The sequence below is a fragment of the Petaurus breviceps genome, unplaced genomic scaffold (assembly GCF_028583685.1).
Source record: "Petaurus breviceps papuanus isolate PSGF00001 unplaced genomic scaffold, PetGlider_PUasm1.0 90842, whole genome shotgun sequence".
Lineage (NCBI taxonomy): Eukaryota > Metazoa > Chordata > Mammalia > Diprotodontia > Petauridae > Petaurus > Petaurus breviceps.
Genome location: NW_027187358.1, coordinates 21,764,432 through 21,777,653, shown reverse-complemented (window position 1 = coordinate 21,777,653; position 13,222 = coordinate 21,764,432). Strand labels below are relative to the sequence as shown.

At 38.0% G+C, this 13,222-nt stretch overlaps 1 protein-coding gene across 2 annotated transcripts in view; it reads left to right on the top strand.

The window, feature by feature from the left end:
- Window positions 1-340: 340 nt before the first annotated feature.
- Window positions 341-13,222, top strand: part of PNPT1 (polyribonucleotide nucleotidyltransferase 1) — a 49,337-nt gene continuing 36,455 nt past the window's right edge. The window contains exons 1-7 of one of the 2 annotated variants that reach the window (XM_069071755.1): window positions 341-657; window positions 5,362-5,422; window positions 6,009-6,083; window positions 6,939-7,044; window positions 8,257-8,306; window positions 10,127-10,190; window positions 10,280-10,327. In XM_069071755.1, coding sequence (XP_068927856.1) covers window positions 497-657; window positions 5,362-5,422; window positions 6,009-6,083; window positions 6,939-7,044; window positions 8,257-8,306; window positions 10,127-10,190; window positions 10,280-10,327 — 565 coding nt within the window. In that variant the 5' untranslated portion in view covers window positions 341-496. The remainder of the gene's footprint in view (window positions 658-5,361; window positions 5,423-6,008; window positions 6,084-6,938; window positions 7,045-8,256; window positions 8,307-10,126; window positions 10,191-10,279; window positions 10,328-13,222) is intronic. The other variant, XM_069071756.1, reaches the window with a different exon arrangement.

The following is a 13,222-nucleotide window of genomic DNA, read 5'->3' as shown; positions in this document are numbered from 1 at the left end:
TTTCTCTGTCTCCTCGTTCTAAGCTCTACTATTGTTCCATTGGTTTGATGGACATTTCCACAACCTTTAAAGTTTTTAAACTGCTTTACACAACTTATCTCAGGGGATCATAAAAACTAAGGCAGTGAGGTAGATATTACAGGTATTATAGCCTTGAAATTTTTCAATTAACTTTAAATTTCAAATCAAAGTCTAAAAACATTTATTTATTTTTTTTTTTTAGGAAAATGACTCTCAGCAAAGTCAAGTGACTTCCTCATGGTCACACAGTTGGTAAATGCCAAGATTAGCATTCAAATTCAGATCTCATTATAACCGGAGAAAGGTGCCGCAGTTCGCCTTTTAATGAAGTTTGTGCCTCCTCGGCCTCTGTGAGATGTAATTCTCTTGGATTGCCATACCAGCCGCAGAAACGAAACTAAGTGGCGCTCTTCCCCCGGCCTACTTTGAGCAGCCAATCAGGACGCGGCTCGGGGCTGTCCTCCGCTGGAGTGTCATGGCAGCTTCCACGCGCTGCTGCTTGTGCCTGCGTCTCCGGCCGCTGAAGAACCGGCCCTTCCTCGGGCCGGGCCGGGCCCAGCGGCTCCCTCCGGGACAGGCGCGAGCGCTCTGGGGAAGCACGAAGCCCAGGACGGTGACCGTGGACTTGGGCACCAGGTACGAGCTCTTGGCGCCGCCGCCAGCTCCTCTAAACACCAGCACTTACTGTCCTCGCCGCGGGCCCGGGGCTCTGGCGGCCCTCTCTCGGAGACCATCGCCCTCCCAGCCCTGGCCCCACTTGTCCCCCGAAACTTCCACGTGGGACCCTTCCCACTCCCAGTCCTCTCGGGGTTCCTCCGGCCCCGCCTCCCTCACTCTGGGCCCAGTGGAGCAGTTGAGGCACCCCTCTGGGGGAGTACGGATTAGGAGTTGGAAGGCGTCATCTCATCCTTACTAGAGCGCTGGAGTCTGGAAGATCTGGGTTCAAATTCTGCCTCTGATACTTTCTAGCCTTGTGACCATGGGCAAGCAAGCCACTTAAACCTTCTTAGTCTGTTTCCTCATCTGTAAAAAACGAGGGAGGTCGACTGGATGGCCTCCGAGGTCCCTTATAGCGCTAAATCTGTGATTGTTCGAAATGGCATCATCCTTACTAGGCTCCCGTGAAGTCTGAGGTGGTTGTGAGGATCGAGAGGGTGTTGTAAAACTTTAGGTGCTATTTTAATGAGAGCCTTTAGCACAGTGCCTAATAAATGCTTTTTGATTTAATTTTTTTTACTGAACCTAGAGTTCAATCATGAAATATAGTGGAATTTTGGAGTTCTTAAGTGGGATTCTGTTTTATCAGCTGTGTGGATTTTCATAATTTCCTTATAAAACGAGGGGATTTAACTACCTTGTCTCTAATGCTCTTTCCATTTCTTAATCTTCTAATTCATTCCCATGTTGCTTCTGTCCTGTGCTATTTGCTCAAGTCCCATGGTATCCACGTTGCTGCCTTAAAGTTTCAGATGACTTCTTGATTGTCACATTAATTGACTTTTTCTCCATCAGCGTTCTCGATGTTTCTGCTGTTGTTGACAAAGTTGACCTCTCATTGTTTCATCAATCAAGCAGTCAAACAAGTATCTTATCTATTAAGCTTTTACTATTTACCAAGCCCGATGATAGACCACTAGGGATACAAAAATAAAATCAAAACAGTCACCGACCACAAAGAGCTTACATTCGGTGGTAGAAAGCACAGAACAGCATGTTTGCATATTAGACACAAAATACACACAACACACTCACAGTACTAGACATTTTGGGTCATGTTAGGAAGCACTAGCACTGGAAAAGGTCTCATTGGAATTCGAATTTAAACGAATCTTTAAAGGAATCTAGGGATCTAAGTAAAAAGAGATTAGGAAGGTTTATACTCCAGGCCCTTGAATTTGGCCATAATTGGACATTTAAGGGAGAACAGATTGAAGAGAACAAGAGGTAGTGGAGTTAGAGGTTGATGACCTATGGGTCCTGCAAGCTACCATATATGTGTGTACATACATGCATACATACGGACATATATAGATAAATTTATAAATATAGCCTCCCTTTCACAACCAAACTCCCAGAAAAATCTTTCTATACTCATTGCCTCCCTTTGCCCACCTCTGGTTTTTGGTTTCAGCCTCTGGTTTAATTCTCTGCCACTTGATAGAAGTTGCCCTATCTAATATCACCAGCGTTCTCTTTATTGCTAAATCTAATAATAGTCTTTTCTTAATCTCTTCCTTCTTGACCTCTCAAGTATTTGACATTATTGAGCACTCTGTGCTTCTAAAAACTCATCCTTGGTTTTCAGAACACTACTCACTCTTAGATAATCCTCCTGCCATCCTCCCATGAACTGCTTTGTAAGATCAGTATCCATGCCCAGCACCTTACTGTGAGCATGCCAAAAGGCCCAGTCTTGGGCCCTCTCTTCTGTCTGCTCTCTCTTGGTAACCTCTTCAATTAGTCAACAAATGTCTAGTATGTTTCAGCTTCTAGAGATACAAAGAAATAAATGAAACCATCCTCTCCTTCAAAGATCTTTCATTCCATTGGAAGATACAATGTGAATTTAAATAAATTAATACAAAATAACACTATTTACAAGGTACATTTTTGGGTGAGAGGAGAAGCTGGCAGGGGAACAGGAAAAGCCTCATGTAGAAGATGTTACTTACAGAGGGGAGTATTAAAGGAAATCAAGGATTCTAACATCCAGAAGTAAAGGGGGAGCATCTTCCAGACTTAGGGGACAAACCAGTAATCTGTGTGCAGATGATTTGAAAAGCATCAAGGGATAATAGAAACCAGTGAACTTGGGAGTCAAGAAGACCTGGATTCAAATTCTACCTAAGATAATTCCTAGCTATGAGACTTTGGAGCAAGTAACTTAACAGATCTGGGCCTCTATTTCCATAGGGGGTCTGATTTAGTGATATCTGAGGTTCCCTTCTAGATATAAATCTATGATACATCTACATATCCATCAATTCATTTGTCTCCTGAGCTCCCGTTTCCATACCTCTAACAGCCTACAACACATCTCCATAGATGTTCCAATGTCATCTCAAACTAAATATATCCAAAACAACTCACCTTCCCTCCTCCTAACCTCGTATTTCATAGGATCATGGATTTAGGGTTATATCAAACCTTAAAAACTATAGAACCCATTCCCTCTTTTTACAGATGAGGAAACTGAAGCTAAGAGGTCAGAAATGGCAAGTAAGTATGAGGTGAGATGGTTATATATTCAAATCCACACACACACTCATTGTGTGACCCTGGGCAAGTCAGAGTCTCTCAGCCTCAGCTCCTCATCTGTAAAGTGGGGATACTAAGAGCAGATGAGATAATAAGCTGGCACATAGTGAGCACTATATAAATGGTAGTTATTACTGTTATTATTATTATTATTATTATACCATGCTGCTTCTGGGTTAGTGTGTCACTGACAAGGTTTGCAACTTTGAAGTTATGCTCAACTCTTCACTGTCCCTTTCCACCCTATCCAGTCATTCTACTTGTCGGCATCTCCAGCATCCATCTCTTCTTCTTACACCACAACCACCCTAGTTTGTTGTTCAGTCATGTCTGACTCTTCCTGACCCCACTTGGGGTTTTCTTGGCAAAGATGCTGAAGTGATTTGCCATTTCCTTCTCCAGCTCATTTTACAGATGAGGAAACTGAGGCAAACGTGGTCACACAGCTAGTGAGTGTCTGAGGCTAGATTTGAACTCAGGTCTTCCTATCTTCAGTCTCAGAATTCTACCCACTATACCACCTAGCTGCCCAACCTAAACCAGAACTTTAACATTTCTTGCCTGGACCATGTTAGTAGCCTCCTATTTGTCTCCCTGACTCAAGTCTCTCCACTTCTAAATATCTTGCACATAGCTGCTAAATTGATAACCCTAAAGAACAAGTCCAAATGTCACTCTTCTTACTCAAGAAGCTACAGTGGCTATCCCTAAAGGATAATATACAAATTCTTCTGTTTAGCATTTAGTCTTTCATAATCTGGCACCAGACAAAGTTTTTCAAGCCAATTACACATTACTTCCCTTCCTCATACTATATCACCCACCAAACAAACCTTCTTCTAGTTGTTACTTGTACACAGTATTCCAACTTCTCACCTTCATTCCTTTACAGACTCTGTCCACCACCTATAGAATATTCTCTCACCATACCTCTGTTTCTTGGAAATCCTAGCCCTCTTCAAGACTTAAAAGACTTTTCCTTATTTTCTCAATTGTTAATCTCCTACCTCCATCTCTCTTCTGTATTTCACATATATTGTTTTTACTTAGGTGTGACTACGATGTATTCCCCAATAGAATGTAAGCTACTTGAGAACAGGGACTGTTTCCCTTTCGTTTTTGCCTCTCTAATGTCTAGCTCAGTGCCTCCTACATAGTAGACACTGAAATTAATACTTGTGGATGGATTGATTGACAAGTATAATTTCAGTAGGCAGAAAGGAAGAGAGATGGTAGTCAAGGCAGAGAAAGTATGAAGAAAGTGACATAATATGTAGAAGAGAGGAGACTGGAATGAAGATTGTATTTAGGGCATATTGGTGGTGCCAAAATGTGAAGACGTTTAAAGTCAAGCAGAGAAATTTGTACTTGATACAGAAAGAAACCTTTGCTAGGTTTGTCAGCAGATTATAATTGATGTCATATAGGGTTACTTAACCTGGGGCTTGTGAACTTCAGGGTTTTCTTCCACTGTTTTGATCATTGTATTTCAATATAATTATCTCCTTTATACTTCTGCACATTTCTTATGCACTTAAATACATTTTGAGAAGGGATCCATATCCTTCACCCTACTGCAAAAGGGTTAAGAACCCATAATGTAGAGTTTTACAAAGATTAATCTTACAGCTGCTTATTGGACTAGATACTTGGAGGACTAGATACTAGGAATACCATTGTAATTCTGGCATGAGGTGATAAAGGCCTGAATTAAGGTTGTAGATGGAGGAGTAAAAGGGAATGGGTGGATACCATATACTTTTCCAAAGAAGAAATAGGAATTGGAAATTCAAAGAATTTTTAGAAGGAATTCCAGCTTATCACCCTCATTCAGCCTCAGTTTCTTGTGTAAAATGGAATAATAATAGCATCTTCTTCCTAGGGTTCAAATTAGAGAACATAAGCAAAGCACTCTGAAAAGCTTAAAGCTCTCCAAAAATTCTATAAAAACTATAGAAAGTGTGAATATTACCGGGATTTAATGAATACTCTGCTCTCTTCAAGAACACTTTGTAGGCTTCTCTGTTTCAGGGCTGTCAATTGAATTGATAACTCAAGTTCTTTTGGTTTTGTTTTAAACAGAAAACTAGAAATATCCTCTGGAAAACTGGCTAGATTTGCAGATGGCTGTGCTGTAGTACAGGTAAAACATTGTGGTTTTTAATTTTCAGTTTTTAAAAAATGGTTACTGGACCTGGTTTTAATTTCGTCCATAATAATGGATATTTTAAATAGATAATGTAAGAATCTAGGTAGTCGAGGTCAATTCAGGAATTATCTAGTTTATTTCCAACATTTATATAAAAATTGTTCCAGAACAGGTACCCTTTCTTATCTTTAGAGATTTCAAAAAAATTTATTTCACTGCATTAAGTTAAATATTCTAGTATGTTATGAACCTTTATGTAGGAAGTCTTATTGATCTTTAGCTATATCTCTTGTTCTGATTCTAATGATGATAAAGAAAAATGTACTAGGCTTGCTTGTTTCAAATTGACTTTGTTCTTGTTTCAATCATTGTTGCATAGCAGGTGTCTGCTTTTGGCCACTTAAGAGTAATTAAAGTCACTGTTATGAAAAAACAGTAATCTTCCCTTGAGTTTAATTGAAGTAGCAACTCTTTTTTTATTTCTCTTACGTATTTGGAAGCTATTGGTATATTGATAATTCATGGTCCTAATGCCACTTACTGATGTTTGTTGTATTTTTGTGGGGGGGGTTTCTTTAAGTCAGGTGAAACAGTTGTGATGGTTACAGCAGTCAGTAAGACAAAGCCTTCACCCTCTCAGTTCATGCCATTAGTGGTAAGTACTAGATAATTTGTATGAAATTGTGATAGTTTCTAAAAAAGTACAAAGGGGGAAAATGGAGGGAAAATACCTCCATATTACTTAATTCTTTGGACAAAGTATCTTGACCAGGGATGAGTCTGGGTCACTTTTTTAAATGGGTAATTAAACTCAGGACAGTAAGAGGCTATTTATAGACTCTAATGGTCCCCTTATAGTAACAAATTTGCAAAGAGGCATATTTAATTTTAGCCTATAAAAACTTTTCATAAGTAGCATGGTGAAACAGTGGAATCTTAGTTATCCTAGAGGGGCAGGTAAGTAGCACAGTGGATAGAGTGCCAGATTTGAAGTCAGAAAGACTCATCTTCCTGACTCCAAATCAGGCCTCAGACATTTACTAGTTTTGTGACCATGAGCAAGTCACCTAACCGTGTTTGCCTCAGTTTCCTCATCTATAAAATGAGCTGGAAAAGGAAATGGCAAACCACTCCAGTACCTTTGCCAAGAAAACCCCAAATGAGGTCACAAAGAGTCAAACACAACTGAAGAACAAGTTCTTCTAGAAGTTAGCAAAATAGACAGTAGGAAATCCTCCTGCCCCAGAGACATTTAGGGAAACTTTGGAGAGATTCTTCATTGGATGAAACATTAAATTAGATGGCCTTTTAAGATCACTTACAACTTTTGTGTTCTATAAAACCTTTGTCTTGTAATTATAAAATAAAGTAACACTGATTTTGCTCCAGAGAATAAGTTGCTATCTGTCCCAGGTAGATAATTGTTTGTGAGGCAGTGGTGGGTATTCTAGTTTGTAATAGTATATAGTTACTGTTGGAATTCATGGGAACAATTCCATTTTCACTTAAGGTGGACTATAAACAGAAAGCTGCTGCAGCAGGTAGAATTCCCACAAACCATCTTAGAAGAGAGTTTGGTTCTTCTGATAAAGAAATTCTCACAAGTCGAATTATAGGTAAGCTAAAAAATAACTACATATGATCATTCAAATTACTTCTTGGGGTACGTGGGGTGAGGGAGAGTGAAGAAAAGATAATACTAAGGTTACAAACCTGGGAGCCAAGAAAATTTGGGAGGGGGGGAGTAATGATTTCAGGTTTGGACATTGAGTTTAAGATGGAACATCCAGTTTGAAATGTCCAGTAGGGAATTGGTGATGTGTGATTGAAGCACAGGGAAGAGAAGAGAGCTAGATATAAAGATCTATGAATCATCTATGTTGAGATGCTAGATAAATCCATGGAAGCTAATGAAGTTACTGAGAGAAAGAATGTAGATAGAAAGGTAGAATGATGAGAGATTGTGGGGTTTTTGAATGGAAAGCAAAGGAGTTTTAACTTTATTTAGTAGACAGTAAAGAGCCACTAGAGATTTTTGAGCAGAAGAGTGATGTGAACATATGTATTTGAAAGAATGATTATTCTGACAGCAATAGAAAAGATGGATAGAAGCAAGAAGAAAGTGAATAAGATGTTTTTATACCCCATGTTTTTCAATAGTCTTCACTTGAATGATTTCCAAAAATTCTGTAGTATTTGCCTACTAGATTAATTCTGTGGATTGATTCCTAAGCCCTTTAGTATTCCTGACTATTTTTGTCTTATTATATAAGTTGGGACTATTTTTAAAATATCTTAAGTTGAATTTCTTGGAATGGGTAGGAGGGATGTAAAAGTGGCTTTAGTAATGTGGGGCTGATAGCTATAATCATACTTAAGCAGCTTTGGCGATAGTTTATGGAAGGATTTTCTTTTGCACTGGTGTTCAGTTTTTATGATTTTATCCCCTATTTCTGCCTTTGACTAATGATTTTGGGACCGCAATGAAGATAAATTCCCCTCTCCACTGTGTTTGGCCTTTGCCAAAAACTATAAACTGTACTTTTTCACTTCTTGTAAGACCATTATAGTACTTGTGCATCATATTTTTCTGGCAAAGCAGTTAGGCACCTATACTATTACTAGGGATAGGATAAACATACATAAGTGATATTGTTCCATTCGTGTTTTGCTTAGTAGATCAGCCCAAGAAAAAAGGAAATTATTCATATTGAACAACTCTGTTGTTTTTAGTCATATTCTTAATAGAAAAAGTCTGTTAATTATCACATTAATGATTAACCAGTATCCCCTCAAAACTAATTTTAAAACTCCTTTTTCCCCCCCAGATCGTTCAATCAGGCCTCTTTTTCCAGCAGGCTACTTTTATGATACACAGGTAAGTTCTGTTTAGTATATTTTTAAAGTCAGTATTTCTTAAGTATCTACTGTGCTGATCATTAAGAAAATAGAGATTCTTCTTGGTAGTATTACTTTTTAAGCTGAATGAATAATAAATAAATACACCATTCATTCCAAATGGTAATTGGAGATTACTGAAAAACTGTTTTGATCAATAATAGTAACTCACATGTCCATAAACTTACAAAATGCTTAAAATTCAAAATAAACACTATGAGGCATTGCAAGAATTGTTTTTCTCATTTTACAGATGAGGAAATGGTGGCATAACCAAAGTCCCATAACTAATAAGTGTCAAAAGTGAGATTCAAACCCAGCCTTCTCCTCTCTCTAGATTCAGTGATCCTCCTACTTATACCACAGTGCCTCTCCAGCAGAACAATTTTTAAAAGAGAGTTTTTAAGGTACAGTGTAGAACAGAATTTTGTTTTTATTTTCTATTAAGTTTTGTAGTTCTCCCTGGAGAAGAAACATCTGCATCACATTTTTGGTTACAAATAAATTTGTTAATAATAAGCATTATTGTTAGTAATGCATTTTATCACTAATTTAAGTAACATCCCAGTAATATTTGTTGAAACGTCCTTGGGTTTCTCTATTAACACAAAAAACATAACCTTAATTTTAATTCTTGCCAACTTAGAGTGAGTGTAGAACAGTAAGGAGAAGTTTGATGTCTTCCTCTAGAAAGACTCTTCATAGTACATTTATGTACAGAAAAAGAATTTGTCTCTTTAAAAGTATATATTTTGATGCCCTATACCGAATTCAGTCTTTACATAATTAAAAATACCAGTGAAATTCTATAGGCTTGTCATAATTACAATAGAATTATTTGGCTTAATAGATATCTGGTATTTTTTAGTCTTGTTGTTTCAGTCCATCAATCAGTAAACATTTGTTAAGCACTTATGTTCCAAGTAATACACTAAGCATTTGTTTACTCTGAGTCTAATTTTTAACTTTTTTGTTTTTATCATATAAATCTTAATTGTTAATTAATTAATAAAGTAGTACTTAGCATAGCACCTTGTCTATAGATATTCATACTTTTTTTTTCTTTTTGGAGGTCAGTGGGGGTTAAGTGACTTGCCCAAGGTCACACGGCTAGTAAGTGTTAAGTGTCTGAGGTTGGATTTGAACTCAGGTCCTCTTGACTCCAGGGCAAGTGCTCTATTCACTGTGCCACCTAGCCGCTCCCCCCCTTTTTTTTTTATATTCATACTTTCAATAGATATTGGTTGGTTAAACTAGTCTAATAAAAATATAATTATAGGTTTGATTCCTCTTAATTTTGCTGTGTTCTTTGCCTGTAGACTGAATTTCTCATCCTAGCCAGATGTCTAAAGTGTATGGCCCTTGCTCACAAGAGTAACAAGTGATTATGTGATCAACTTAGTGCAACCATCATTTGTGCCCAGGGCATTTCTACTAATGATGTAAATAAATTAAATGATACAAGTCAAGCCTCTTTTCACTCTCTGATCTCAGATAATAATTTTTATTGGATTTTTCCAATAAACACACCTTTTTGCCATATTACCTTTTTGAATAACCAGTACTCTTAAGACAGCTATTTGTTTTATACAAATAGATTTCCACTGTTTTCTTTCCCCATCCTTTTCAATGATGTTTCAGCCTCAGGTAAATTTGTTATTTATACTATGTTATCTACTCAGTTATAATTAGTTGTAAAAGACATGTTATTTGTTGTTATGTGATTTTAAACTGATGTTGACATAAATGGTATTCCTCAATGATTTCTAAAAGTTTTTCTTTTTTTTTCATTCATATCAGGTTCTTTGTAATCTTTTAGCAGTAGATGGTGTTAATGAGCCTGATGTCTTAGCAATTAATGGTGGTAAGTCCAAAATCAGAGATTTTAAAATTAGTTTTTTAGTTATTCCAAAAGCTAAAAACAAATTTTTGCTTCATCTTTCTTGCTTTTAGCTTCTGCAGCCCTCTCATTATCAGATATTCCTTGGAATGGTCCCATTGGTAAGTCAAGATTTTAATATAAGAAATATAACTAAGATTACTTTTACAAAGTAATCTGTAATTTGTACAGTTATTATATGCCTATTGTGTTCATAGCACTATATTAGCTTGTGGGGATGAAAAGATAAAAGATTACACATTCCCTGCTCTTAGATGCTTAAAGCACAATAGAGAAGTAATCCATTTTTCACTAAAGTATGACATAAGGTAGTGTGATGGGAGCAAAGGAGCGATCAATTCAAAGTACTCTTAAGAAAATGGAGGAGGGTAGAAAAAACACTGTCAGGTAGGAATAAGGAAGGACAGAATAAAGTGGATAGGATTTTATAAAAGATATGTTGCCTGAGCTGAGCCTTAAAGGCAGAGATGAATTTAGACAGGAAAGATAAGAATATATATGTTCCAGACACAGGGAGCACCCTGCATGAATTCACAGAGGCAGGAGAGTTGGCATGCTGAGTTCAGGAAATAGCTAGTGAGTAGTCCAATTGAGCAGAGATATAAGGTATATAAAAAAAAAGTTATGTAGAAAGTCTGGAAAGGTAACTTGGAGTCAGATTGTAGAGGATTTTTAGCGAGCAAGAGGGTGTAGTTAGTGGATTTAAATTCTCCCAAAAGGTAAAGGATTAAAAAATTAGTGACTAGAGCACAGGCCCTGGAGTCAGGAGGATCTGAGTTCAAGTCCTGCCTCAGACACTTGACACTAGCCATATGACCTTGCCTTACCTTTCCCCCCTCCAAAAAAGACCAAAAGAAAAAAAGGAAAAGCCATTATATTTGGCACTTAAAAAGGTTACTGGGGACCTTTGAAAGAACACTTTCAGTAAGTGATAGGATTAGAAGCCACTTTTCAAAGGGTTGCAGAACAAATTGGTAGTGAGGAAGTGGGGGCAGTGCATATAGACGGGGTAGGGAACCTACAGCCTTGAGGACATGTGTGGCCCTCTAGGTCCTCAAGTGCAGCCCTTTGACTGAATCCAAACTTCACCCTTAATAAAGGGATTTGTTCTATGAAGTTTGGATTCAGTAAAAGGGCCTCACTTGAGGACCTAGAGACCTAAAGGCCACAGCTTCCCCACCCCTGGACTACGCATTTAGGATTGAGTAGGAGACATAATAAAACTAAGGTTTGAGAGAATGGCATGGTCAAGGTAAGTTGTTTTATTTTTTCCTTAAGGCCAGAGAACTAAGTATGTTCTTAGGCAAAAGAGGGTCAGTAAATATAGCTTGAAGATCAAAGAGGGAAAGATCAATGGAGAAGGCTTTTGAAGGAGATAGAAAAGAATGTGTTCAAAGGTGCAGGTGGAAGAGTAGCCCATTTTGACAAGAAGAAATATCAATTTGTTTTCTGGAACTAGATCATAAGTAGAGAGGATAAATAAAAATGTCGAAGTTTGGAGATGAGGCCTCTCATGACAGGCTCAGGCTTCTCAAAAGAAGGCAAAGTCATCTCTGAGATGGTGAGAATTGTATTGAAGGCTTAAAAAAAAGCAACTTAGGCACAGCAAAGATGTATGATAGGGATCCAGCCAGAAATAAAGAAAAGGATTGCCATATAATGGTGAGAGTGAATTTGTAATGGATCCATTTTGCATGATTTTGTGTCTCCCTCTTCATTCAGCAACTCTTGAGTAGCCAGGGGAAAATTAGATAGTAGGGATGATACATGGTTGAGGATTATCAGGACATGTTAAAAAGACGGGAAATAAGGGATTCTGATGTCAAGCAGTGAGAGTCCAGTTGCACTGGGTCCCAACTGTAAAAGGAAAGCAATAAGGCCAGAACAGAAGTAGTGAACTGTAACAGGGCAGATAGAAAGGAATTGGATGTTGTGAGGACAAAGAGCAGGTTTAGGAATGAGACAGTGGGAGAAGTGGAGTCATACAAAGTTGTGATCCAAAAGGGACACTATCGAGGTCAAGATTTTAGTGGTAGTAGAACAATTGCTGAGGAGGAGGAGGCATAAGGTGTGAATGGCAGTGACAAAAGATAAATTGGATTCATCTCCATTGAAGAATTTAGGAAGCCAGAGTGTTAGAAAGGAGATCTTACATCAGTAGCAAAGTCCACAAAGATGGCTAGAGGAAAGTTTCGAGCTATACTGATAGAAGGAGTGAGAAGAACTTGGAAGTCAGTGAATAACAGTAGTAAGGATCCCGAAAGTGTGCTATAATCAAATGGTATAAACTTTAAGGGGTAGGTTTCTGAGAAGATTCTGTAAGTTGCATAAAATACGCAGATTTCTGGACCTGTGGGCATTGAGAAAAGGAGGTACCAGCATTAGAGAGGATTGTCTTCAAGAGAAAGCCTGCTACCAGTTTTCTGTAGGAGTCAGGAATGAGAAAGATGAATAAGAATTTGGTAACAGTAGAAGGCACAAAAGCAGGGGCTAGTGGAGAAAGATAGGAGTGGATCAGGGATTGGGTTGAATTAGATGGGGACAGGAAAGAAGGGAGAGATAGCAGGGGATGAGGATTTTGCCAAGCCAGTTATCTGCTCTAAATCACAGGGATTAGAGGAACAGGAAGGAGGAATTTGTTAGACATTGAGAAGATTACCTAAAAAGAAGCTTGTAGATGAAGTCTCAAAGTTGATGTTAGGATGTTGGGGGTGAAGTGGGCCTTTGTTGATTGCTATCTCTTATGTAGAGCTGCCTCCCTTGCCTAAGTATAATCATTTCAAATATTGCTACTTTCAAGTTTGCTGGAATCAAGTTTTGATTCTAATGATAAAATCATACTAGTTTTAAAGGGATTTTTCCCCTTAGGTGTGTTTAATTTTTGTCAGTGGTTATAAGAAAGCTTTTTTGTGGCTGAGGATTGGGCATATAGACTCAGAATAATGCAATGTACATATATGTAGGGTTTTGTTATAATACTTTTGAGAAAAACTTCC